This window comes from Neophocaena asiaeorientalis, unplaced genomic scaffold (assembly GCF_003031525.2).
Source record: "Neophocaena asiaeorientalis asiaeorientalis breed wild unplaced genomic scaffold, Neophocaena_asiaeorientalis_V1.1 scaffold596, whole genome shotgun sequence".
Lineage (NCBI taxonomy): Eukaryota > Metazoa > Chordata > Mammalia > Artiodactyla > Phocoenidae > Neophocaena > Neophocaena asiaeorientalis.
The window spans coordinates 372,735-399,271 of record NW_020172108.1 but is presented as its reverse complement, the minus strand read 5'-3'; the positions used below and the strand labels follow the sequence as shown (position 1 = coordinate 399,271).

General features: G+C 36.4%; 1 protein-coding gene and 1 pseudogene across 3 annotated transcripts in view; one reads left to right on the top strand and one right to left on the bottom strand.

The window, feature by feature from the left end:
* Positions 1 to 26,537, bottom strand: part of LOC112403861 (glyceraldehyde-3-phosphate dehydrogenase pseudogene) — a 125,437-nt pseudogene that overhangs the window by 72,098 nt on the left and 26,802 nt on the right.
* The window catches only part of IL7 (interleukin 7), a 52,201-nt gene continuing 32,821 nt past the window's right edge, over positions 7,158 to 26,537 (top strand). For all 3 annotated transcript variants that reach the window (XM_024751605.1, XM_024751607.1, XM_024751596.1), the window contains exons 1-2: positions 7,158 to 7,787; positions 14,615 to 14,748. In XM_024751605.1, coding sequence (XP_024607373.1) covers positions 7,778 to 7,787; positions 14,615 to 14,748 — 144 coding nt within the window. In that variant the 5' untranslated portion in view covers positions 7,158 to 7,777. The remainder of the gene's footprint in view (positions 7,788 to 14,614; positions 14,749 to 26,537) is intronic.

Sequence of the window (26,537 nt, the reverse complement as noted above, 5' to 3'; positions counted from 1 at the left end):
GGAAATGGTAAGAGATTTTGGGAGCAAAATGATAAAGTATAACATCTCAGAAGTAGAATATAGAGAACATGGCAGAGAAAATATTTGAAGAAATAAGATCTAAGATTTTCTAGAACTGATAAAAGATAGCAGCCCACAATCAAGAAGCTTCAAATATCTAAAACAGGGTAAATAAAAAGAAATCCATATCTGGAGACACTGTAGTAAAACTTTATAAAAATTAACACCAGTAGGCAAAATTTTTAGAGTCATAGGGAAAGGGACAGATTATTTTCAGAATAGCAACGTATCCTATGACCAGCAACTCTACACGCGTGAATAAGTTTTCCAATGTATATCCTCAATAAGCAGATCTCTAAAATAGACCTAAATACCACCTGTGAGGCCATTCCATTGTTGGATAGCTCTAAATGTTAAAAAGTGCTTTCTTTCGCTAAGCCAGTATCTGACAAGTTGTGCCCAATGGTGTACTGGTAAATGATACATTTTTAGTATTTGCTGGTTTCTGTGGCAGAAGTACTCTCACCATGGCTTGCTTCAAGCAACCAATGGGACGTCACTGAATGCAGAGCTGAGAAGAGATGCTTGTCATCAGCTCTCCCAGGCCAGTAGGAGCCAGTACTGGCACATTCTTGATTGTACTCCTGATTGTACTCCTGATTATGTCTTTTCTTGTCAAGGTTAAATATGCCTAATTCTTTAGTTATTTCCCTGATGTAGTCAATTATCTGTAGAATATTCATTCATTCACTGGATATTTATTAAGAACTTACTATTTGCTGGGAAAGGTTCTAGGAACTAAGTATACATCAGTGAACCAAAAAAATGTCTTCATGTAGCTTATGTTATAGTGAGGAGAAAAAGACAAACAAACAAGTAAACATGAAATCTGTCAAATGTTGATAAATGACATGGAGAAAAATATATGGGAATATGGTAAGGGGAATTGCTATTTTATAAGGGGGAAGACCTCACGGATAAAAGACCATCATATATTTCTTCTCTACTCTCACTCTTTGCCATAATACTACTGATTAATTAGAGAGGAAAACAGTTGGCATGAAGAAAGTTGAATTCATGGAAACTTTAAGACGAGATTACATAGAGTATGCTGAGACTGCAAATCAAATGTTCAAAAGAACTGAGTCAGAAGATCCTTCTTACAGACATCCATGTGACTCACTCAATCACCTTTCAGTCTTTGTTTAAATGTCACTTTCCCACTGAAGCCCATTTAGAATCACAACACTCTTCCCCACGCACACTCCCCTCCACAACACACATTCTCTATCTTGATCCTACCCTTGGTTTCCATAGACCTTAATAAATTTCTAACATTAAATATAATTTTTACTTTTTTATTGTCTATTGTTTACCTCCTCCACTAGAATGTAATCTCAACTTAACAGGAATTATTTTTGTCTGTTTTGTGCACTGAAATATCCCACACAACTAGAACAGTGATTGGCACATAGTATTACTTGATAACTATGTGCTGAATTTTTTTTAAGGTATTATTTAGGGTTGGGAGAGACTTGAGCACATTGATGTGCTGACCTTGACTATTTCTAGGAAGATACAATGATTTCTTCAAACAATGCAGGAGAGTATTATATATTTCTTGAGTAACATGTCCTATGAAATGACGGCTCTATGTTTTGATTTGCTTGTTTGTTTTACTATGTTAGCAATCCTCCCTAATGTTTAACAGGTTTTCTAACAATGTCTTCCTCATTAGATTCTTTTTTTTTTTTGTCTGATCTGTCTTAACTAAGACATTGTTTTTGCCAGTGAAATGTAATATTTTCTAATTCTTGTTTTTTCCCTCCTTTCAAAATGATATTCTGTGTCATTTTCATTCTCTGAGATTTCTAAACTTCTATTCAGATTAGAAAAGGAAGGCTCCTTTGATTCTAACTCCAAACTAACCCATACTATAACTTTTCTTTATCCTAAAGTAAGCTTTTGAAATTAGCTTATTTTAATTTAAATTAGCAAATTTTAAAATTTGCTGTTTACCAAATATGTCCTTAATGTATTAAGCTATTTCAATTTATTTTTTAAGTTTTCAGTATATATATTTTCATTTTGTAATACATGCTCTAAGTGGCCTACAATGAGATCTAATAAAAAAATAGGACAAAAAAAATGGCTGTTGTGTGTACTGGTACATTGGTCATTTAAGAATGATCCTCTGAAACTAGCAGTTTTTGCAGGCATTCTCCAATAACCGCCAGATTTAAATCAGTGACTTTAAAGTAAAATCTAAAAACAATCAAAACAAAACAAAACAAAATTGAGGATTTTCAATAGCCACAAAGATCACTATCAGAAAGAAAAAAAAAAAGATTAGAGGCCCAAAGAAATTTTGGGGAGTTGAATCTAGAAAAGTGATGGACTTGATCAAATTCATACTTTGTTGGTGTTGTTATTGTTATAGTTGGTTTGTGTTAATCCTGATTGAGACTATGATCTTTATGACTTTAGTTTTATCTAGGTCTTTTGAGGCCCTTGAGAAATATTTGTTTTGGTGACGTAAATTTGACTTAATACAATTCCTTCTTTTCTTTCTCCTGATAAATCTTTATCAAATATTAAACTGTAAAAGGAAATTAACCTAAAGGCAAACCTGTTTTTGCAAGTAAATCTCCTTGGCAGTTCTCTTTCAGTACTTTTCCTGTTGTGTAGGTGCAGCTAGTTCAATATACTATTTCAGTGAATGGAATTAACTGGACTTCCGATTGCCAACAACACATCCATTAGTGTACAAACAGAGTGGATAATGCAAACTACATAAGATACAGCTGCTCCTTCTGAAAGGCAATTTGGGCAGTATTTTTCTCTTAGACTAGCCAATACTCAATCCAGAAGTAGACAAGTGAGTGCCCTAGAGAACGTTTCAATAAGGAACATAAAATTAGGCATAGTGGATTTATAGTGGATTCTGATTATTTAGAATTACAGAATTTAAGGAGTGAAATGAAAGCGAAGGAGACACAAGGGAGAAAACATAAATCTGCTGTCTTGGGTTTCTCGGTTCCAACCTTCCCTACTTCTTCAGAAAAACCCAATTTTAGCCATTAATATATAAATATGTTCTAGTACCTCTCATACATGAAAACAGAAACTTCCATTACGCTTTACATGCCTTTCAAACCATTATCTGATTCCTTTTATCTTCACCAGACATCTTAAAGAGTTGTCTCCTCTTTCTTTGCATCTTCCCTTAACATCTCAGAAACTGGAATATTGCGCTTAACTACACTGCTCTTCTCAAACTGTTGTCATGAGGACCATAGACAATCTCTACTATGCCAAACTCAGTGGGCACACTTTTCAAACTTCATTTTGTTCAATCTCTTTGTGACATTTGGAAATACTGACTACTTAATCTGTTTTGAAATTCTATCTCCCTTTGCTTTCTGGGATGCTAATGTCTCTCCTACTTCACGACCTATTATTTGTCAGTTTGTTGGCACCTAATTCTCCATCTACCCTTAATGCCCATGTCTCAAGCTTCCTCCTTGCACTGACTGTCTCTCTCTTCTCTCTTTGAAATTGCAGGTTGAATGATTTCATTCATTTCCATGGCTCAAGCAATCATTGATAATGCTGACATACACATTTCCAGCAGTTCCTGATATTTTGATGGGGCCATTTTGATTCAGCCTTCAGAAGAAACCTTTTTATTTTCACTCTTGAAATGTTTGAAACTGGTAGTCACATCCTATCCCTGGGCTTCATCCCATGAAATTAAATATGTTTCATTGTTGAACTCAAATCAGTCATATAATGAATGCTTAAACATTACAGTTTCTAGAAAACAACAGAATGCCCAAATCCTTTTATGAAGCTAAGAAAATTGGACAAAAATGGCCCTGGCTCAGTCGAATATAATATGAAGAACAAACACTCCAATTATGAATATAATTGCAAACTTCTAAGTAAAATATTAACAACTTGAATTTAGCATTATGGTAAATATGTGGTTTATTCAGGAATGCAACAGCAAAAAAACATTACCATGTAAATAGATGCTAGGTAGTCATTTGACAAAACTTAAAATTCATCCTCAAGCTCATGCTTGAAAATCAAACATATCTGATTTAGAATTATAGGTTATTCACTTATAGCTATCTTTCCATTGGATGTAAATTAACCTATTCTGGAGGCTAGTTCCACTAATTTTTAAAATTAGTCTAGACTGCCTTAATCCTCTGGTTTGAAATACATCTCAAACTTTCCTTTACATAATATTCTTTATCCTTGAAATTACATGTTTAACATGTTTTCTCCACCAGACTGAAACCACCTGAAGACATGCCTTGCTATTCACCATGTGTAGCTTAATATGTGTGAGTATGCATGACCAATTATAGAATTTGTGGGGTCCAATGCAAAGTGAAAATGAGAGTCTCCTTGTCCAAAAATAATTAAGAATTTCAAGACAGCGACTGCAGAGCATTAAATCAAACCCAGAGCCCTTTCTAAGCACAGGCCCCATGTGTTCTACACAGAACACGGCATGACCATGAAGAAGTCCTTCGTGTGTGTGTGTTTGAAATATGTTGAATATTATGCCTGGAAAATTAAGTTACAGGAACTTCAGAAAATATCTATAGACAGAATGATATCTAGCATTCAGATCTCAGACTACAAAGAATGGTCGTATTAAGTTGGGTAAAAATACTACAGATAATTATCAAGAAAAGATTTTCAGGTTACCCATAATGAACTATTTAGATTGAAGATTGTAGAACATTTAAAAAGACATTAGTTAATCTTTAACAATCCTCTCTTTGAGTTGATATTCATATTGCTTTGTTTCCATTTTTTCAGTACACTGTACTAATCATTCTGAAAATGTCTTCCTTCTTAATGTTTATTGATTATAATTCATAAACTATATACTACTTTGTTTACATATTGGCTTTTCTGCACAATTCTTGTGTCTATGAGTGAACATAAAGGTAACCACTCCATTTCTCTATTACAAAACATTGGCATATAAAAATTCATAAAACATTTATTGTTTCCTTATCTGTCTTATGAAAAATAATGTTCAGTTTATCAAAATATCAAACACGCATTTAAGACTACATTTGGATTTTTTTTTCAAATGGTATTAATTCTGTCATAGACGAAAATAACTTGATGTAGTTGGAACGTGCCAATTTTCATATAACAATAAAAATGCCAAATGCTTTACGAATTTTGTCTTCAGAGTGATTCTTCACGTTTGGGGTCAGAGTCCAGTGTGGAGTTTACATCTCCTCTCCTGGAGCTCTGAATAATTTCCGATCATGCTCCCCAAAAGTTCAGTTATGCACAAGCCCTTGTTCAACCAGGTTTTATGATGATTGCATGAAAAAGGAAGATGGATTTCCTGTTGAGCAAGTTATTGTTGGATGCTCTTTTATCTGTCCCTGAAGTGTTAAAAAAAATTTTTAAAACCTGCAGGCTGTGTGCAATTACATACCTCAATGCTGCTGTCAGGGATTTTAAATAAATCAATAGCCAAGCTAGTTGTGTTTAGTTACAGCATTCATTTTTACCAGTTATTCTGGCCTTCTGTTTCTCTACTCCCCACCTCCAGGCTAGGTTCCAGTCAGATGGAAATACTTGGCTTTCCCCACCGCATTCTGTCTCCTGTTCTCATTTGTTTCCCTTGTTCTCTTCCCCTTTCCTCCTATTCCCCTCCTGCCTTCACATACTTTCCCTTCCACACATGTTCTCACTCATACATGTCACTTAGTTGTCCCCTCTCATTCCGTTACTTTCTGCATGGCTGTGTACTAGAAAATGTTCTAAGTGGAAGTCAGCTTGGCTGAACACAGGGAGGACAAAGGCCATGGGTCCCAGAGGGAGTCACAGAGGACAGCAGGGCCCAGATCACACAGGGCCTTGAAAGCCCAGTGTGCAGTGGGAAGTGGCCAGAGAGTGGTCACAGAGGGTGGCAAATGTAAATAAATATGCTGCTGCTATGAAGAGAATGAAAGGGTTGTGGGCAAGAGTGAAAGCTGGAAGATCCCCTAGACAGCAGGGTTTTCATGGTTTACCCTTAGGCAATTCACAGAATAGATTCGGGATTTATTTTAGAGGTACAGTTGACAAGACTTGCCTATGGGTTGGATGTGAGAAGTGAGACTAAAAGAGAAATAGAAATCCAAGTTTCAGCCTTAAGCAACACCACCTCACTCTCTATTTCATTATTTTTCTCCTTTCTTTTCCTCTTTTCTTCATTCACACTATGGCAGAATCTGGAATGTTCACATGGCCAAGTTAATTGACCTGCTCGGGTCTCAATTCAGAATTCACAAATTCCAGAAATTTTCCGAGGTCCCCATACTGGAGCAAAGGCACATTCACATGATATGTGACCCTGTCTCTCTCCTGGCATCAATGTCTACATTGTTCACAGGACTTCTAACACAGGGGTCCAAGTGTGGACTCTAGAGCTGGTTTACAGTAGGTTTGTGTCCCAACCCTGTTACTAACCAGCAGAGTGAATCTGGCAGATACTTAAGGAAGTCTCAGTTCCTACGTCTGTGAAGCGCAGATAACAAAACTGTCTACCACACAGAAAATTTTGCTTGAGATGACATACATAAAAGACTTAGCACAATACTAGTACAGAGCAAATGCTAGATAAATGATAGCCATAACACTATTATCACTGCGATTACTTTGCGTTACCCACCTTCATTTAAGCAGGATTTCTGTAGAATATCAGAAATCAAATGAAAATAGAAAATACCTAAATAATTCAGACCTAGAAAAAAAAATTAACCTTTCTGTAACAGACAGTCAAGATGGATAAGTTGATTTATTAGCCAATTCAGATAAATGCACACGAGGCAGTCATTGTTACCATCTATTGTCAGTCTCCACTTTCTCCACCTAATTTGGGCTTTGATTATCAAGTCCAAAGATAGCACTTACCAGATTAGGTGGACACACCGGGTTATTTTTCTTTGAGGTCTCACCTGGGCAGGTGCATGTACAAAAGACAGAGAGGAAGGAGACTAGAGAGGTTAGAGAGGCTGAGGGCGTGGCCCGTGGCCCTCTTAATCATTCTTTCTTCCTTTTTTTTTTTTTTTTTTGTAAACAAGACGACTGACTTGGCGTCGTCCACCACCACATCCGCGGCAAGAGCTGCGACGGCTCCTCCCTGGCGTCCGCTTGCAATAGCCCAGTTTTCGCCCTACACATCTGTGGCTTCTGTGGACACATTAGCAACCGATGCTTTTAGATCCTAGTCTCCCGCCTTTGCCAAAGCGGTTTAGAGGTCATCTGGAAAGTCTTTGCCTCGAATCACCCCGATTCAGAAGGCTAACTCATTCCTTCTGCGGTGCTTTGGGACTCCGCGCCCTCCTCTGGTCCTGGTCCAGGTGCACAGGAAGCGCTAGGGGAGGACGCAGATGACCAGGAGAAGGAGGTGTGCGGGGAGATGAAGGTGCCCCAGTGATTAACTCAGAGATCGAACCTGCAGACCAAGCGCAAAGTAGAAACTGAAAGTACACTGTCGGCTGATCCTACGGAAGTTATGGGAAAGGCAAAGCGCAGAGCCGGGCCGTGGTGTGTGACGCCCCCCTTGGGATGGATGAAACAGCAGGCGCGGCGTGGGTAGGAGGAACCAGCTGCAGAGACTGCCCTAGCCGGCACGGACTCCCGGCAACTCCGCGGAAGACCAGGGTCCTGGGAGTGACTATGGGCGGTGAGAGCTTGCTCCTGCTGCAGTTGCGGTCATCATGACCACGCCCGCCTCCCGCAGACCATGTTCCATGGTAAGCGCTCCTCTCCCGGGCGCATAAATTCGCTCGCGCGGCACGCCAGGGTACTCTGGGACATGCTGCGGGGCCCCGCGCCCAGGCGCGTCCGGGAAGAGCCCGGCCTTGCACTTTGGATCTGTGGAGAGCCCTGGCTGCTCTGCCCTTGGGCAGCCGGCAGCCTCACCCGAGTACTCTGGCCCATCACCACTTGCACCTGGGGCTGCTGAGCCTGGCGGGCTGCGTGGGTCTGTCCCGAGACCGGGCGCTGCAGCCTCCGAGCCGCTCAGCGGTGGCAGCCCGCGCCCAGATCCCAATGCTCTCCGTCAGTCTCCCCTCGCCAGCGCTGCCCGCTGTCAACCCGGCGCCCAACCCACCCTCCCCGGGCTCCTGGTCGCACCACGGTACTCACAGGTGCCCCGGGATCGGCGAGGATCTGGGCTCTTGCAGCTCCAACCCCTTAGAGAAGCGAAAGCGAAGCTCCCACGGGACACGCTTTTAAACCTCAAGGGGACAGGTCTCTGGAAAACCCCGTTTTTCCTCATTGAGGCTGGGAGTTTCCAACTGGGGCTGTACCTTGTGTCTTTTGCTGGGAACCCAAGTGCTCAGGCTGGCACAAGGCCACTTTCGGGTTTTGGTTTCTTTCCTATATGGATACTCATGGACGGAGGCAGGATTAACAGGCATAATTCTAAATTCTAGACCCTTGCCGAGATTTAGTCTATTTTATCTGTGCGAAATACGGACTTAAAATGGACAAGGGCAGAGTTGAGGCGAGCTAGATTCCCGTTGGCAGCCATATGGCCAAGGTAACGGGTCCAAAAGCTGACGGGAAGAAAAAAGGGGGAAAAGAGATGTGAGTGGAGAGGATTTGCTGAGGGAAATTCTACTCTTTTATAGTAAATACTTCCTTAAGCAAAAGGAGACGGGTGCGGGAGGGTGCCAGAATGGGGAGCAGATTGTTCTTGTGTTTGATGCCTGGTCTGTGCCCTTTCCTGGCGGCATCGTTAGATCAAGAGACCTATCCCTACTCACAGGTATTAAAGCATCAAAAATTGACATAGTCAAGAAGTACCTGATCAGTAGCAAAGTAAAGGGGGGTGGGGAGCGGGTTTAGCGTATAGAAGATTTGTAATGGGCGTCCTCCAGAACTTTAATATAGAATTAGAAATTAGGTATATTCCTGTTTTCCTTACAATGCCCATGGATCTCCTGCAATTGCTTTTTTCTGGACCACTCCCAGATCTAATCCTTCCATCACCTCTGATCTGGAGTGGAGAGGTAAAACAAGAAAAGGAAGCTAAGGTGCCCATTACTAACAAGGAACCTCTATTTCCTGAAGTATATCTATGCTAATCGTGCATCATAAGTTATCAGCAACCAAAATATTAGAATTCTAAACTCCTAATAATAATAATTATGAGTGATTTTGATAATGATTTTTTTCCAGTAGAGTTCACTAGAAGCTTAAGGATAGTGTTACTTTTTTTTTTTTTAACATCTTTAATGGGGTATAATTGCTTTACAATGGTGTCTTAGTTTCTGCTTTATAACAAAGTGAATCAGTTACACATATACATATGTTCCCATCTCTTCCTTTTTGCGTCTCCCTCCCCCCCCCCCTCCCTATCCCCCCTCTCCAGGCAGTCACAAAGCACCGAGCCGATATCCCTGTGCCATGCGGCTGCTTCCCACTAGCTATCTACCTTACTATGTTTGTTAGTGTGTATATGTCCATGACTCTCTCCTGCCCTGTCACAGCTCACCCTTCCCCCTCCCCATATCAAGTCCGTTCTCCAGTAGGTCTGTGTCTTTATTCCTGTCTTACCCCTAGGTTCTTCATGACATTTTTTTTCTTAAATTCCATATATATGTGTTAGCATATGGTATTTGTCTTTCTCTTTCTGACTTACTTCACTCTGTATGACAGACTCTAGGTCTATCCACCTCATTACAAATAGCTCAATTTCGTTTCTTTTTATGGCTGGGTAATATTCCATTGTTGGATTCCTTTTATTTCCTTTTCTTCTCTGATTGCTTCTGATTGCTGTGGCTAAAACTTCCAAAGTTATGTTGAATAGGCTGGGCAACCTTGTCTTGTTCCTGATCTTAGTGGGAATGCTTTCAGTTTTTCACCATTGAGGATGATGTTGGCTGTGGGCTTGTCATATATGGCCTTTATTATGTTGAGGAAAGTTCCCTCTATGCCTACTTTCTGGAGGGTTTTTATCATAAATGGGTGTTGAATTTTGTCGAAAGCTTTCTCTGCATCTATTGAGATGATCATATGGTTTTTCTCCTTCAATTTGTTAATATGGTTTATCACATTAATAGATTTGCATATATTGAAGAATCCTTGCATTCCTGGAATAAACCCCACTTGATCATGGTGTATGATCCTTTTAATGTGCTGTTGGATTCTGTTTGCTAGTATTTTGTTGAGGATTTTTGCATCTATGTTCATCAGTGATATTGGCCTGTAGTTTTCTTTCTTTGTGACATCTTGTCTGGTTTTGGTATCAAGGTGATGGTGGCCTTGTAGAAGGAATTTGGGAGTGTTCCTCCCTCTGTTATGTTTTGGAAGAGTTTGAGAAGGATAGGTGTTAACTCTTCTCTAAATGTTTGATAGAATTCTCCTGTGAGGCCATCTGGTCCTGGGCTTTTGACTGTTGGAAGATTTTTAATCACAGTTTCAATTTCAGTGCTTGTGATTGGTCTGTTCATATTTTCTATTTCTTCCTAATTCAGTCTTGGCAGTTTGTGCATTTCTAAGAATTTGTCCATTTCTTCCAGGTTGTCCATTTTATTGGCATAGAATTGCTTGTAGTAATCTCTCATGATCTTTTGTATTTCTGCAGTGTCAGTTGTTACTTCTCCTTTTTCATTTCTAATTCTATTGTGGGTTACTTTTTCTCCTTTTACTTTGCCTCTTCTTTTGGGAGTTGAAGTAGTTGAGGACGTACTATGTGGTCCTCAATTGTGCTATCTAGTTTAGATAATTTAATCATATTTGAGGACCCAAAAATGGAATAGCAATAAAAACAGAGAACTGAGAAAGATTAAAAAGCCTGAACAAGTATAAAGAAGGGTTACACAGGGTACCACATCAGTGTTGCAATACCTTAAACAAAAATGGAAAATGTTATTTTGTAGGACCAGCTTACATGTTGATGTCACACACGTGATGTGAGATTGCTTTTCTGGCCTCATCTCTGACACATAACCTAATGCAATAAAGCAAATAATCAGTGTCTTTTTTCCTGAAATAGGAGTACGTGATGCCGTGTTTCAGGAATTGGCCAAGGAAGCGCTGTAGTGAGATTCATCTGGAGGAAGATGGACTTTTGTACATTTCCCTTGACTACACACATGCAGTTATTTTTATAGGAAGCAGTGCAGCTCAGTGGCTAACAGCTTAGTTTCTAGACTTTTGGATTTGAGTCATGCCTCTTACAAGACATATTTTATATGGGGAAAAATGTTTGGGTCCCAGATTCTCCACCAGCAAAAATGTTAGTGATTGGTAGTACTTACCTCAAGAAATGGTTATGGGATTAAATGAAATATTGTATGCAGTATTCTAGGATGGCTTCAGAAATATCTTTAACTGTTGTTTATCATGGGACTTGTGGATAGAATTTATAATCCAATCTTAATATGTTTGTGGAATGTATTAGAATTCTTTATGTGAGCATAATCACATTCATTTTTGTAACCTTAAAAAGCTGATTTTCATATAACATATGGTTATTGCCTACCGTTTATTCACTTTTTCTTTTTTACTCACTTACTTGTGCCAATTGTTCATATTAAAGCCAAGTCTTATATATTCAGATAATGTCTTTAATTCCATCTTAAATGTCTTTTGACCATTTCTTTAAAATCCCAGTGAAAATAGGTCTATATAATGTCTATAATAGACAATCAATAAACACTGATTGGTCTTAAACACTAAGGAAAGATTGGATTTGAAGGACTGTTGAAACTAATTTGTTCATGTTCACTTTGACCCCATAACTTAAGCATCTGAAGATTAAATGTATTATTTGGCTTAATTTAAAAACCAACAAGATTTTTTTTTAGACAGCCATCATTCTGGTTTAACCAAATTCCCTACTGAAAACAAATTCTCCAGTTTCAATCCCTTCCGGAAATCTGAAGAAAATTCCACAAGCCCAAGCTTGCCTTGCATTATTCTTTATGGTTTGTCTTTTTTGTAACCTAAGGGAAAGTTCAAGGTGGGGGGAAGGAATGGGTATCTATGTATAATCTAAAACAAAAATAAAAGCAGAGTCCTTTTCTATTGTGACAACAATGTCAAAAGCGGCTCAAACTAGGCAATATTAATATGTTACTGTCTATGTGGTGTGGAGAAAAGACTTCAATTGCAGACCAAACTGTAAGTCATTAATGAGAAAGCTGGGAACCTCTGAGATGTGGATTTGAAGCCCTGGGTGTGTTTGCAACATTGTTGGTCAGGCAATTTCAAATCTAAAGAGTTATTGTATTTGGATGGCTAGGTAGGTTCTTAGAATTAAGGTGCTTGAGAGTTGAAAGCCACATTAAGAGATCATTTAGTCTAAAGTGAAGCTTTTATGAGGCTCTGTCCTTCAGTCAGTCACACAACTCATTGGCATACCAACACAAAACCCTGCATCTCCCTCTGTACTTTGCATTGCCCTAGTCTATCTGGGGCTAGCCTATTTAACAACAAAGACAGAAACCAAAGACATGCTTTCCAGATAAGGCAAATATTGTTTTAGAATTGAGAAACTAGTTACTCAAAAAAGACTGAATTTTCCACTAAGCCATCATTTGAAAGCATTGACAAAATGCCATCCAATGAGTAAATGGGTCGACGTGAATTTTGGGAGCACTAATTACTGAAATTTGGAGTGAAGAGGGCACAACAACTAGTGCTCATAGAAAATAAAACTCCTCCTTTATTAAAACATAAAATGTGGACCTTTGAAATGACGTTTATGTATAATAGTAAAAATGTCTCTTTTGCATTCTAGTATTTAATTATTTTGTTATATTTCTTTTAAAGCTCATTTCAAGTTATATGCTGTATAAATTTTCCTTACCATCTACTCCTCGTAAAGTATCCCTGCTGGACATCTCTAAGATGACAGAGAAAGTAAAAAGTTTGGCTCTGTGCAATCTATACAAAGCTAGGACTCAGTAAATAATTAGCAATTGATCATTGTTTGAGAATCTTCAGGATGAAGGGACTGTGGTAGAAGAAAGAGAGGCTGTATAATAGTACACGGAAGTGGTTTTCATTCAGAAGACCAAAGTGATGACATGTTATCAGAAGATAATGGGCATTTCTGATCAAATCCTGGTGAAGTAACCAGCTCAGGTTAGAATCCAGACCTGGCACCTTACTATTTATGTTTTATAAAAAGATTAACTAGCAGGTAGGACCCTTTTGCTCCTTAGATAGTAAGTATAAGGCACTGAACAGTGCTTGGTACATGACAGGTACTCAATTAAAGGTAACTAGCTTCATCATCATTATTAATCTCCAAAGCGAATTCTTGCTCATCATGCATATAGAAATTTAGTGGCAGAGTTTGAATAGACTCCACATCTCATCTTGTTTCTCTTACCTTGTTAGGTGTCAGTGACATATTAAGATTAGATGTAGGATTCATGTTTGTTCCCCTATCTGCTGCCCAGCCTACATTCTCTATTGTAAAAATATAGGTCACTAATGGAACACAACTTACTGGGGAGAGCTACTAATTTTTATATGACAGGTAATGATGTAATAGATGAGAATGTTATGGGAAATTTATGATATATTTGACAGTCTTTAGGTTGTTTTCACAATATTAGTTCCTTGGATTCCAAGGAGTATTGTTTGTAATCTTAATCAGGAGAAGGCATACATGTGAAATATCTTGCACTCAACAAGAACAGTTAAAGTTCACTGGGGAAAATCACAGGACATATATTGTCAACAATACTTGAGGTTTACAGAAAGATGCAAACAAGACACTCCAGCAGGCTTATGAAGAAATAAAATCAGTCCCTATAAAACCAGATTTTAATGCCTCAGGGAATCACTGGCTTTCTAGCAGTGTATTACTACTGCCCAAAATGATACCATTTATAATTTCATTCCTTTTGATTAACAGTTGCCCCTAAATGAGAAGACTTATTTAAAAACAGATATAAATCATTAGTTAACAGGGTATGAATTTATTTATTGGGTTTTCCTAACATGTCAAGAAGCTAAACAGGGCTGTGTTTGAAGAGAATGTCGGTCTCTGGGCATTTAGAAAAAGAAGATACTGAAAAGATAAGGAGTCTCATAATATAAATATCAACTTTGTCACAGTTCTGAGGAGGGTAAGCCTTCTAGGATCCATCATTAAAAAGAAAGAATATAATCACCGTGCAGTACCATGCAGATAAACTTCCTGCGATGTTGTTTCCAGGAAGCAGCTGGACACTTGAACAACCATCAAGTTTTACATAAATATACAATCCCGTGCCTTAGATCAAAAAATTTCAAAAATGTATAATTATTAACCTGTAGTTTACCTGTTTTTCTGTTGATGAGGCAAAGAGATTTTGCTGTTATCACACTTGTTCTGCATATTCCCAAAGAGTTTTATTTGAATAAAAACTGAAAGAAACCTAGACTCTAAAATATTGTCTTTCTTTGGTAGTTACATAATATTGAACTTTAGAGTTCTTCCTACACTATGTAAAACCAAGACACATTTTAAAAATTATTAGAAATAAGTGGTCAGGCCAATTGAAATACCACCATCAAATGATATAATATGACTTATGACATTTAGCTTATTCTTACTTATTGTTGAATTTAGTTTCTTTTAGGTATATCTTTGGAATTCCTCCCCTGATCCTTGTTCTGTTGCCAGTAGCATCATCTGATTGTGATATTGAAGGTAAAGACGGCGGAGCCTATCAGAATGTTCTAATGGTCAACATCAATGATTTGGTATGTGTTTGTTTTCCTCACGTTTTAACTCACTGGGAAAATTTGAAATATACTGTTGGTATGCAGTTTTATGTTCTAATATTTATTTATATTCCTTGAAATAGGCTGCTAACAATATTTCTTTTTAAGTTGGCATTATTATATCCTGTAAAAAGAATTCTTTCCTAGACCTCAGACTCCCACAGCTGTCCTTCACTACCAAAATTTTTCTGAACATAACTTAGCATAATTATCTGCATTTCCTCACCTCCCATTGATGGTCCCTGTAAAAACATATTATATTAGGAGAAGGAAAATAACAGAATATAATGTTTAAAAATTATTGTGAAAAAGTTGTATAGTTATTTTATTTTATCTGAAAGTGTGTACATGAATATCCTTAGGTATTTTTATACATGTGTATATATATAAAATTTGCTGTTTTTTTTAACTTACTATGGACTTTTAAAATAATAGCTATTATTCTTTAGAGTAGTTTTAGGTTTACAGAAAAGTTGAGGAGAAAGTAGAGAATTCCCATATACCCACTTTCCCTCTACACAATTTCCCCTATTATTAACACCTGGCATTTGTGTGCTACATTAGTTACAATTGATGAACCAATATTGATACAATTGTTATTAACTAAATTCTGTAGTTGACATTAGGGTTTACTTTTTGTGCTGCACAGTTCTATGGGTTTTGACAAATGCATCAGGTTGTGGACCCACCATTACAGTATAATACAGGATAGTTTCATTGCCCTTAAAACTTACCTGTGCTCCACTGATTCCTCCTTCCCTCCCTGCCTCTGAACCCATGGCAACCACTGATCTGTTATGGTCTCTGTGGTTAACCTTTCTACAGTGTCATATAGTTGGAGTCATGCAGTATGTAGCTTTTTTAGACTGGATTCTTTCACTTAGCAACGTGTATTTAAAGTTCTTCCATGACTTTTTGTGGCTCGATGGCTCATTCCTTTTTATTTTTAAATAAAATTCAATTGAATGGATGTACTACAGTTTGTTTATCCATTCACTGATTAAAGGATATGTCTTGGTGGCTTCTAATTTTTGGCAGTCACGAATAAAACTTCTATAAACATTCATGTGCAGGGTTTTGTGTGGACATACGTTTTCAACTCATTTGGATAAATTCCTAGGAGAATGATTGCTGGATCATATGGTAAGACTATGTTTAGCTTTGTATTAAACTGCCATACTGTCTTCCAAAGTGTACCATTCTGCATTCTCACCAGCAATGAATGAGAACTCCTGACACTTGGTGTTGTTAGTGTTTTAAGTTCTAGCCATTCTAATAGGTGTGTCTTGGTACCTAATTGTAGTCTTAATTAGCAATTCCCTAATGTCATATGATGTTGAACATCTTTTCATATACTATTGCCATCTATATATCTTCTTTGGTGAGGTATCTGAACTCACATCTTATCTGTCTTAACAATATTGAATCTTACTATCCATGATCATGGAATATCTTTCTATTTATTTAATTTTTTAATTTCTTTCATCAGAATTTTGCACTTTTCCTTGTGTTGATCTTGTTAGTATTTTGTTAGAGTTATATTTAAGTATTTTGTATTTTTGGTACTTTTGTAAACGGTGTTCTGTTTTGAATTTCAAATTCCAATTATTTATTGCAGGTATATAGGACAACAATTGACTTTTGTATATTAACCTTGTATCCTGAACCCTTTCTATAATTGCTTTTTAGTTCCAGGAGGTGTTGTTGTTGTTGCTATTGGTTCTTTGGGGTTTTCAACATAGACAAATAAGTCATCTACCAAAATTAATTTTTTTACAGTTTAAGAGCTGTATTAAAATAATGGGATGTGTTGTTTTAACAGTGACCAGTACTTGAAACCCCAAATGACAAAGGAAAACCATCTCAGATGTTCATAAGATGGGAGGAAATTGTCTAACCTTTCCCCTCCTTCCACTCTACTGTCTTTTCTGCATACTCATAGAGAAGTGGCATGGCACCTTGGGAAATTCAGTGTTATACCTCTTGGAGGGATATGGGAAACTCAAGATGATATGTATTGAACACTGTATCACAGAGAAATGCTGATTTTGTCCACTGACAAAAAAAAAAAAGTGCTCACTACATGGTAATTGCCCCATTTTATATTTCATTAATTGGGGCATTTTTTGCATTAAATTATGCTACTAAATTAATCATTATGAGTTAAGATAATGTTTTTTACTTGTTACTTACTCTTATTACCTTCATTTCACAGAGGAAAAATCTGAGACCCAGGGCCACCCAGTTAAGTGGCAGAGCCAGGATCTGAGCCTCTGCTGTTAACCAGCACACTCTCCTGCCTTCCAATAGCAATCTCTCTGCCAGTTTATTCATTCAGCAAACATTTATGTGGAGCCTATTATGTGCCAGTTATTATGGAAACCCCTTTTTTGTGGTGGGGTGGTGGAGGTGTGGCAGTAGACACAAAGGTGGACCAGATACAGACCCTTCTTTTAAGAAGCTTTCGTTTGGTGATGGTTAAGTCTTGGTGTGAAGAAGGCAAGTTGCAGCTTGAAAAGGAGTGGCTGCCATACTCTCATTTCAGAAAGACTGGTTGTGAGTCAGATTTGGAAACAAAGAGATATAAACTGTGTTCTAGGAGGAGTTGAATAGATCAGCTTGATCCTAGGAGAGAAACCATATTGTGGGATAGTGTGCTGATCTCCAGACTTTTTAGACGGTACACCCTTTAGTAAAACTATCTTGAGCCTGCACTTCCAATATACATTAACATTTATTTATATGTCATAGCATTTTCATGGTAATTTTGCACACATTAGTAATGATAAATACCAAATAATGAAAATTTACAAAAGATGAGGAAAAAATGTAGATAGAGTTCCTAAAAATTTTCCTCCCATACTTACAGTGGATTGTTCATTGTGGACTCCACTTTGAAAAGACTGCTGACATAGTGGAAGACACAAGTGGATATATGTTATAACAAGATTGTCAGTGGTCTTGATGTGATGGTATTTAGACAACCAAAAGTCAATAGTGATTTGATCATAAAAGTAACATTGAATTACAATGCAAATTTTGAGCATTTACTATGTGCAATGTGAGCCATTAAAAATAAGATAGTCCTTGCTCTTCTATAATTTATGAGGATAAGTTATACACATGTCACTATAATACAAAATGATAATAGCAGTGCATTAAAAAACAGTTTCATACACATTATTTTATTTGAGCTTCATAATATCTCTATGAGGTGATAATAATAATAACTAACACAAATTCAGGGTTTACTATGTGCCAGAACCGCTCTGACTACTTTCCATGTAATAATTATATAATTCTTACGATAATTCCATGTAATGAGAAAACTGAGACCTGGACCACATAGCTGGCAAGTGGCAAGGCTGGAATTCAAACCCAAGCAATCAGGTTCCAGAAAAAGCCCTCATTATTATGAGGCAAAGCAGATAATAGCCGTGTTTTTTTTGTTTGTTTGTTTTTTGAGGGAAAACACAAGGTAGTTATGATGAGAACATAATGAAAGAAGAGTATCAGGGACACTAGATGGTGACTGAACTGGTTGAATTGTGGGGAAAGGTGACAGGGAGCTGCACAGATATTCTGAATACTGTTAAAATCATCCAGTGCAGGTCAATAAGGTAGAATTGAGTTGTAGAAGTAAGAAAATAGGAATGATGGGAACTATTACATAGAGTCCAAATAGGACCCAGGGTAAGAGTGAGACTCATTTTTCCACCTAGCTCAGAGGGAATGGGAGGTGCATAATAAATAACAAAAGTCCTTTTTCTATATGGTCTACTAAATAAGGAATTCAGATTCCTAGAACTGGGATGACTAGGTTAAATAGAATCAGCACTTTAAGCTTCTTAATACATGTTACCAAATTATTTTCCAGAAAGGACCCATCAGTTTACAGTTCTTACAACAATATATGAGATCATCATTTTTGTCAGCATTTTTATTTTTGATAATATCTGCCAGGGTAGTGGAAAAATAACCTTCTGTTTTGATTTACATTTCTTTGACTGCTAGTGACATTGATTGTTTGTTTTTTTTTTCAACATGTATCCATCGTTTATGTTTTCTGTGTTTATTTTGCATTGAGATAAAATTCAATGTACTCTCTAAAGTGTACAATTTAGTGGCTTTTAGTATATTCACAAGCTGTACAATCATCATCATTATCTACTTCCAGAACATTTGCATCACTTCAAAGAGTGATAAAACCATTTACTCTATCTTTCCATTCCTCATTAGCAGACCCTGGTAGCCACTAATCTACTTTCTGTTTCTATGGATCTGCTTTTTCTAGGTAATTCATACAAATGGAATCATACTATACACAGCCTTTTGTACTGGACTTCTTTCACTGAGCGTAATGTTTTCAAGATTCACCCATATTATAGCATGAATCAGTACCTCATTTATTCTTATAGATCAATAATCTGTTGAATGTATATACCACATTTCTGTTTATCCATTCAGCTGTTGAATGGATAAGTTGTTTCCACTCTTTAGTTATTACAAGTAATGCTTCTTCAAATGTTAGTTGTACAAGTTTTTGTGGAATACTCTTTGATATACACCTACAAGTGGAATTGCTGGGTCATATGGTAACTCTATTTTTAACTTTTGAGGAAATGCCAAACTATTTCCAAAATGACTGTACCATTTTACACTCATACCATCAGTGTATGAGGAGGGTTCCAATTCCCCCGTATTCTCACCGAAACTTGTTGTCTGACTTTTTTACTCTAGTCATCCTAGTGGGTGTGAAGTGGTATCTCACTTTTCCTTTGATTTACATTTCCCTGATGACTGATGATGTCAAGCATCTTTTCAATATTGACCATTCTTACTGGCCATTTGTGTATCTTCTTTGAAGAATTTTTTTTTTCAAATACATTGCTCACTTTTAAATTGGGTCGTCTTTTTATTGTTTGGTTGTGAGAGTTTTTAATATATTCTGGATACTAGACCTTTATCAGATGTACAATTTGCAAATATTTTTTCCCATTCTCTGTGTTTCTTTTCATTTTCTTTATGGTGTCCTCTAAAGCACAAAAGTTGATTTTGATAAAGTCCAATTTATTTTTTCTTCCTTTTTTTGGTAATGCTTTTGGTGTCATATTTAAGAAACTATTGCCTATTCCAAGGTCACAAAGATTTACACTTACATTTTTTCTAAGAGTTTTATAGCTTTAGTTCATATTTAGGTCTTTGATCTATTTTTAGTTAATCTTTGTACGTGATACGAGATAGGGGTCCAAGTTCATTCTTTTCTAGTTGTTCCTGCACCTTTTGTTGAACAGACTATTTCCCCACATTGAATTGTCTTGGCGTCTTTATTGAAAATCAATTGTACCAAAATGCATGAGTATATTTTTAGATTTCCAATTCCATTCCATTGTCTATATACCCATCCTTTTGTCAGTACCACACAGTCTTGATCACTGTAGCTCAGTAGTTAGTTTTAAAATTGGAAGTGTGAGTCTTCCTATTATGTTCTTTTTAAAGATTGCTTTGGCTCTTATGGTTCCTCATCACTTATATTAAATCAATTGTTGATATTTATTCTACTTAGGGATTCTGTTGTTTAAAAGCTTTAGAATTTAAATACAGTACAAAACTCTGGTGATGCCATTCCTCTGTGCAATAATTATACCACATAACTCCACACACCTGTAATCATGGCCGAGTCAGTGGCATAGACAGAGGCAATAACAGTGGACAAGGTGGAGACCAGCTTAAGGATATCTTCTCCCTTATAACCCTCAAGATCCTTTGCCATTCTCCTATTGGCTTTTATTGATATTCCCATCACTTGGTCAGAGCTCATTATATATTAAGTATGATAACTTTATGACTGTCATATTTGATGAAAACATTTTCCAGTTTATCATTTACTTTTTATCTTGCTTTTTTGATATACAGATTTTATTTTATGTAGTCACATCTATAAAATAGAATTACATATAAAATAGGGCACAATGTAGGCATCAAAATGGGAGCTGCCATTTCCCTCTTTAGGGAGGAGGTCAGTCAAGACTTCATAGAACACATGATTTTTTTTGTCTTGACTTATTTTCAAAGACAACTTTTTAGAGTAGTTTTAGGTTTACAACAAAATTGAGAGAAAGGTACATATTTCTTATGTACCCATGCTCTCACGCATGCATAGCCACCCCTATTATCAACATCACTCGCTTTTTTATGAAGTACATTTTTTATGAAGGATGCACCTACATTGACTTATCATAATCACCCAAAGTCCACAGTTTTCCCTTAGGGTTCACTCTTGTATTGTACATTCTATGGATTTGGAGAAAGTATAATGGCATATATCCGTCATTGTGTTGTAATATCATACAGAGTATTTTCACTTCTCTAAAAGTCCTTTTATGCTCTGCCTATTTATCTTTCCATTCCCCCCAACCTCTGGCAACCACTGATCTTTATATTGTCTCATTGTTTTGCCTTTTCCAGCTTTATGCCTCATTTTCCAATCTGTATACCTTTTATTTCCTTGACTTATCGCATTAACAAGGACTTATTGCATTAGCAAGTACTTCCAGTACAGTTTTGAAAAGGAGTGGTGTGAGGGGATATCCTTGCTTTCTACCTGATCTTAGTGGGAAAACTTTGAGTTCCTCACCATTAAGTAAGACATTAGCTGTAGTTTTTTTGCATAGTCTTTATCAAGGTGAGGAAGTTCCCTATTTTCCTAGTTTGTTGAGAGTTTTTTTCATGAATTGGTGTTAGATTTTGTCAAATGCTTTTTCTGCATCAAACGATAAGATCATGTGATTTTAAAAATATATATGTTGATGTGGTGGATTAAATTAATTGATTTTCCAATGTTGAATCAGCCTTGCATGCTGGGAATAAATCCCCCTTGGTTTTGGTGTATAATTATTTTTTGTATTTTACTGAATTGGATATGCTAATATTTTATTGAGGATTTTTACATCTATGTTGATGAGAGATATTGGCCTGTAGTTTTCTTTTCTTGTCATGTCTTCATCTCATTTTGCTATTAAAGTAGTGGTAGCCTCATAGAGTGAGTTAGAAAGTGTTCTCTCTAATTCTATGCTCTGAAAGAGATTGTAGAAATTTGGTCTAATTCCTTTCTTAAATACTTGTTAGAATTCACCAGTGAACCCATCTGGACCTGGTGCTTTCTGTTTTGGAAGGTTATTAATTACTGATTCAATTTCTTCCATAGATATAGGCCTATTCAGATCATCTATTTCTTCTTGTGAATTTTGGTAACAAATAATTCTTGAATCTTAAAATGCATGTAGGTTTTGCAAAATGGAGCAGAACAGGGTTGGGGGTCTCCTCCGGGAAGGGGATAGATCACCTTGCAAATGAATGTAGGTAAGAAAGCAACTGCATGGTGTGGTTGGGTTACAGGATACAAGAAGAGAACCAAATCCTCAGAGGAAGCCTACACCACTGAGTGCTGGGCCTATTATAAAAACGAGTTTGAATTTTTTATCTAAGCACTAGGAAGTCACTGAGGAATTTGGAGGGGAATAAAAGGCATTGAATATAACCACCACAAGAACAGAAATCTTTGTTCTTTGTGTTCACTGCTGTACCCTGAAGGGTTAGAAGTCTCAATAAATATTTGATGAATGAATGAAGAATGAAATAACATCATCAGATTTTTATCTTATAACTGTTTTCTGGCGACCATGTAGATAATTTGTGTGTTAGAATGGAAAGCAAGGAGACAGTGGGAAACAACTTCAGTGATTTAGGTGTAAATCATTGATGGTTGTAGACTAAGGCAGTGATTCATAACTTTAGCATCTTTCAGATGAACTGAAAGCCTTGTTAAAACACAAATTTCTGGGCCCTACTCCCAGAGGCTCCTATTTTTGAGGAATTTTGGTGATCTGGGAATTCCACTGGATAACTTCACGTATGTTCTTGACGCGTATGGAAAGAATTCATAAAGTTAAAGGAAAAATTAGAATAGTACCCTGATTTTAATCTGATACCTAAATTCTATTGCATAAAATCTGCAAAGCCATATATTACACTCTGCAGGTATCAGCTTCTATAAGCCTTCTTTGTTTTTTTCAGTATTTAGCTCAACCACAGTAAGAAAAGCTACACAATAAATACAATTAGCCATTATTTTAAAGTTATCCATTTTATTTTAGAATCCATGATTAAACATCTATTTTAAGGAGAAATAAAGCAATCTTTTGCAGCATGGAAAAATATATTTTCATTGATAGCCTTGATTAGATTTTTTTTCAGTGAAATAGCATTGCAGTGCAGTGTAAAGGACACTGAGTGAAGGATCAGAAGACCTAATTTGTTACTAGCTTTGTTATTAGCAAGCACTGTGATCTTGGATAGCTCATTTAACCTCTTTAGTACTTTTAAATTCCCTATGAAATGTGAAAATTTAATTATCTCTGGGGTCTATCGTAGTGCTCAAATTTTTTGAGACAGGGAAAAGAAATCATGTTATATTTTCTTCTTCCTCTTCCTCCCTTCCTTCATTACTGGCCTTAAATTGATTATTTTCCTCCTTTTATAAATATTTATCAATCTTCTACTATGTGGAATGCTCTGTGTCAAACATTATGCCTCTAAGTTAATAATAATAATAATTAATAATAAGCTATCTGTTGCCAAAAGATATATAATCAAGGACTGGAGTGAAATTTATTCAAAAATAATCTTATAAAGCAACAAATAAACCACATTTGTAGAAGAAAAGACTATTCTTTTCCCCATTGATTAGTCCTAGCACCTTGTCAAAAATCAATCAGTTAACTAGATGTATAGGTTTATTTCTAGACTCTTCAATTCTATTCCAGTTATATACATATTTATCCTGTGCCACTACCAGAGTTTTATTACCATTGCTTTGGATTAAATTTTGAAAGCAGAAAGTGTGAATCCTTCTGGTTTGTTCTTTTCAAGATTGTTTTTGCTGTTTCAGTCCCTTGCAATTCCATAAGACTTTTAGAATCATCTCTTTAATTTCTCAGAAGTAGTCAGCTGGGATTCTGCTAAGGATTTTGTTGCCCCTATAGATCAATTTGATGGGTATTGCCTTTTTAACAATGCATAACAATGCTTCTTATCCTTGAATATAGGATGTTTTCCCATTTATTTAGATTTTCTTTAATTTCTTTCAACAATGTTTTGTAGTTTCCAGACTGTAAGCTTTGAACTTATTTTGTTAAATTTATTCCTAAATATTTTATGTGGCTCTGATGCTATTGCAAATAGGATTGTTCTCTTAATTTCATTTTAAAATTGTCTGTGATTCTTAACTCTGTACTCCTTGTATACTTACCTAAGTCTGTGTCTTAGTTCCCCATACAAGTCTATAAGTATCTTAAGGACAGTTTACATCTGATTCATCTTTGTATCCCACAGAATGCTCAGCACAATACGAAGCACGTTGTAGTTTTTCATGTAAATAATAATATGAATTGTGATAATGTATAATAAATAACTTATGAATTGTAAATTGACACCATAATTTGATGGAAATCCAGAACTTGTTTCAAATAGGCTAAGAAGTCTCTTTTTGTTGAACATCTATTTGTTTAGAAATTTGTTATGAATCAAATGTCAAGTACTTTTCTGATATCCAATATGAGCTAGTTTTAGATGTTATACAACATTATTTTATCCATAAAAATCGTTTTGCCTAAATATGACTCATATGATTGAATGATGTAATTCTTAGCCACCAAAACAGAGTCTGGTAAAAATAATAAAGGCTGATAAATATGGCCAAATACTTTCTAGGAATGACTCATTCTAATTGTAGGCATATAAAGGGCTGCCCTTTAAATTATAAAATCTAATGATTAATAGTTTATAATTTTTTTTATCATTTCTAATATCTTTAATTCTGTCTCTGTCTCTATTCCAGGGGCCCTCACAGATTTAAATTCCATAGATAGCTCTCAAATACCCTCAAGTCTATACCTCTTTTGTGAACTTTAAAACCATTCAAGTCAAATACCAATTAGAAATCTCTACCCAGATGTATGTGGCACAATGGAAGACTGATTATCATCACTTTTATCCTGTTCCTCCTTCTACATTCTCTGTCTTAGGGAGCAACATTTGCCCAATCATTTAGTCATCAAAACCTGGACTCCCTCTTAATACATTTGCTCCTTCATCTCATCCATCACCAAATCCTACAAAATAGTATATTTCCTTAACATCTGTATAAGTCATTCACTCTGTTGACTTCCACTAGCTTAGTCTTAGTTCAGGCAATCATAAAATTTCACTGGAACCACTTCTATAGCCTTCAGTAAGCCCCAGCTGATCTCCCTGTCACCTGAGTGCATCTGTCCTCTTTACTGGCACTTGAGTTATCTTTCCAAAATCAAATCTAATACTCTTTCTCTCTCCTTTTCAGAAACTTTTTAATTCTTTAAAGTCTCTCTCCCCTAATATCTGTTGATCTTGCATTTGATCGGTATGTTAACAGAGGCAGCTAAGAAAATAAATGATCAAATTCTAGTCGCATATTACTTTAGAAATATGTCTAAGTATATTATGTTTAAATAACTGTAATTAACTGAGAAAAGATTTAAATTGACTAAATAAAGACTAAATTAGTTCTCTATTAATCAAGTTATGCTAGAAGATAAACCAAATTTCCTGTGTATATAATTTACCAGTATGACTGAATCAGTTACAATCTAACAGGAAAAGTAACCTTTTAAGAGGTAAGTCTTTTCATTCTATTAATGACTTTTTTCTTTTTATGATATTGGAAATTCTTGGAACTATTCTATTTATTTATTTATTTAACATCTTTATTGAAGTATAATTGCTTTACAATGGTGTGTTAGTTTCTTCTGTATAACAAAGTGAATCAACTACATGTATACATATATCCCCATATCCCCTCCCTCTCGCGTCTCCCTACCATCCTCCCTATCCCACCCTTCTAGGCGGTCACAAAGCACTGAGCTGATGTCCCTGTGCTATGCAGCTGCTTCTCATTAGCTATCTATTTTAAATTTGGTAGTGTATATATGTCAGTGCTACTCTCTCAATTTGTCCCAGCTTACCCTTCCCCTTCCCCATGTTCTCAAGTCCATTCTCTATGTCTGCATCTTTATTCCTGTCCTGCCCCTAGGTTCTTCAAAACCTTTTTTTTAGATTCCATATATATGTGTTAGCATATGGTGTTTGTTTTACTCTTTCTGACTTACTTCACTCTGTATGACAGACGACAGGTCCATCCACCTCACGACAAATAACTCAAATTCGTTTCCTTTTATGGCTAATATTCCATTGTATATATGTGCCACATCTTCTTTATCCATTCATCTGTCAATGGACACTTAGGTTGCTTCCATGTCCTGGCTGTTGTAAATAGAGCTGCAATGAACATTGTGGGACATGACTCTTTTTGAATTATGGTTTTCTCAGGGTATATGTCCAGTAGTGGGATTCCTGGGTCATATGGTAGTTCTATCTTTGATAAAGGAAGCAAGAATATACAATGGAGAAAAGACAGCATCTTCAATAAGTGGTACTGGGAAAACTGGACAGCTACATGTAAAAGAATGAAATTAGAATACTTCCTAACACCATACAAAAAAATAAACTCAAAATGGATTAAAGACCTAAATGTAAGACAAGACACTATAAAAACTCTTAAAGGAAAATATAGGCAGAATACTCTATGACATAAATCACAGCAAGATCCTTTTTGACCCACCCCCTAGAGAAATAGAAATAAAAACAAACAAATGGGACCTAATGTAACTTAA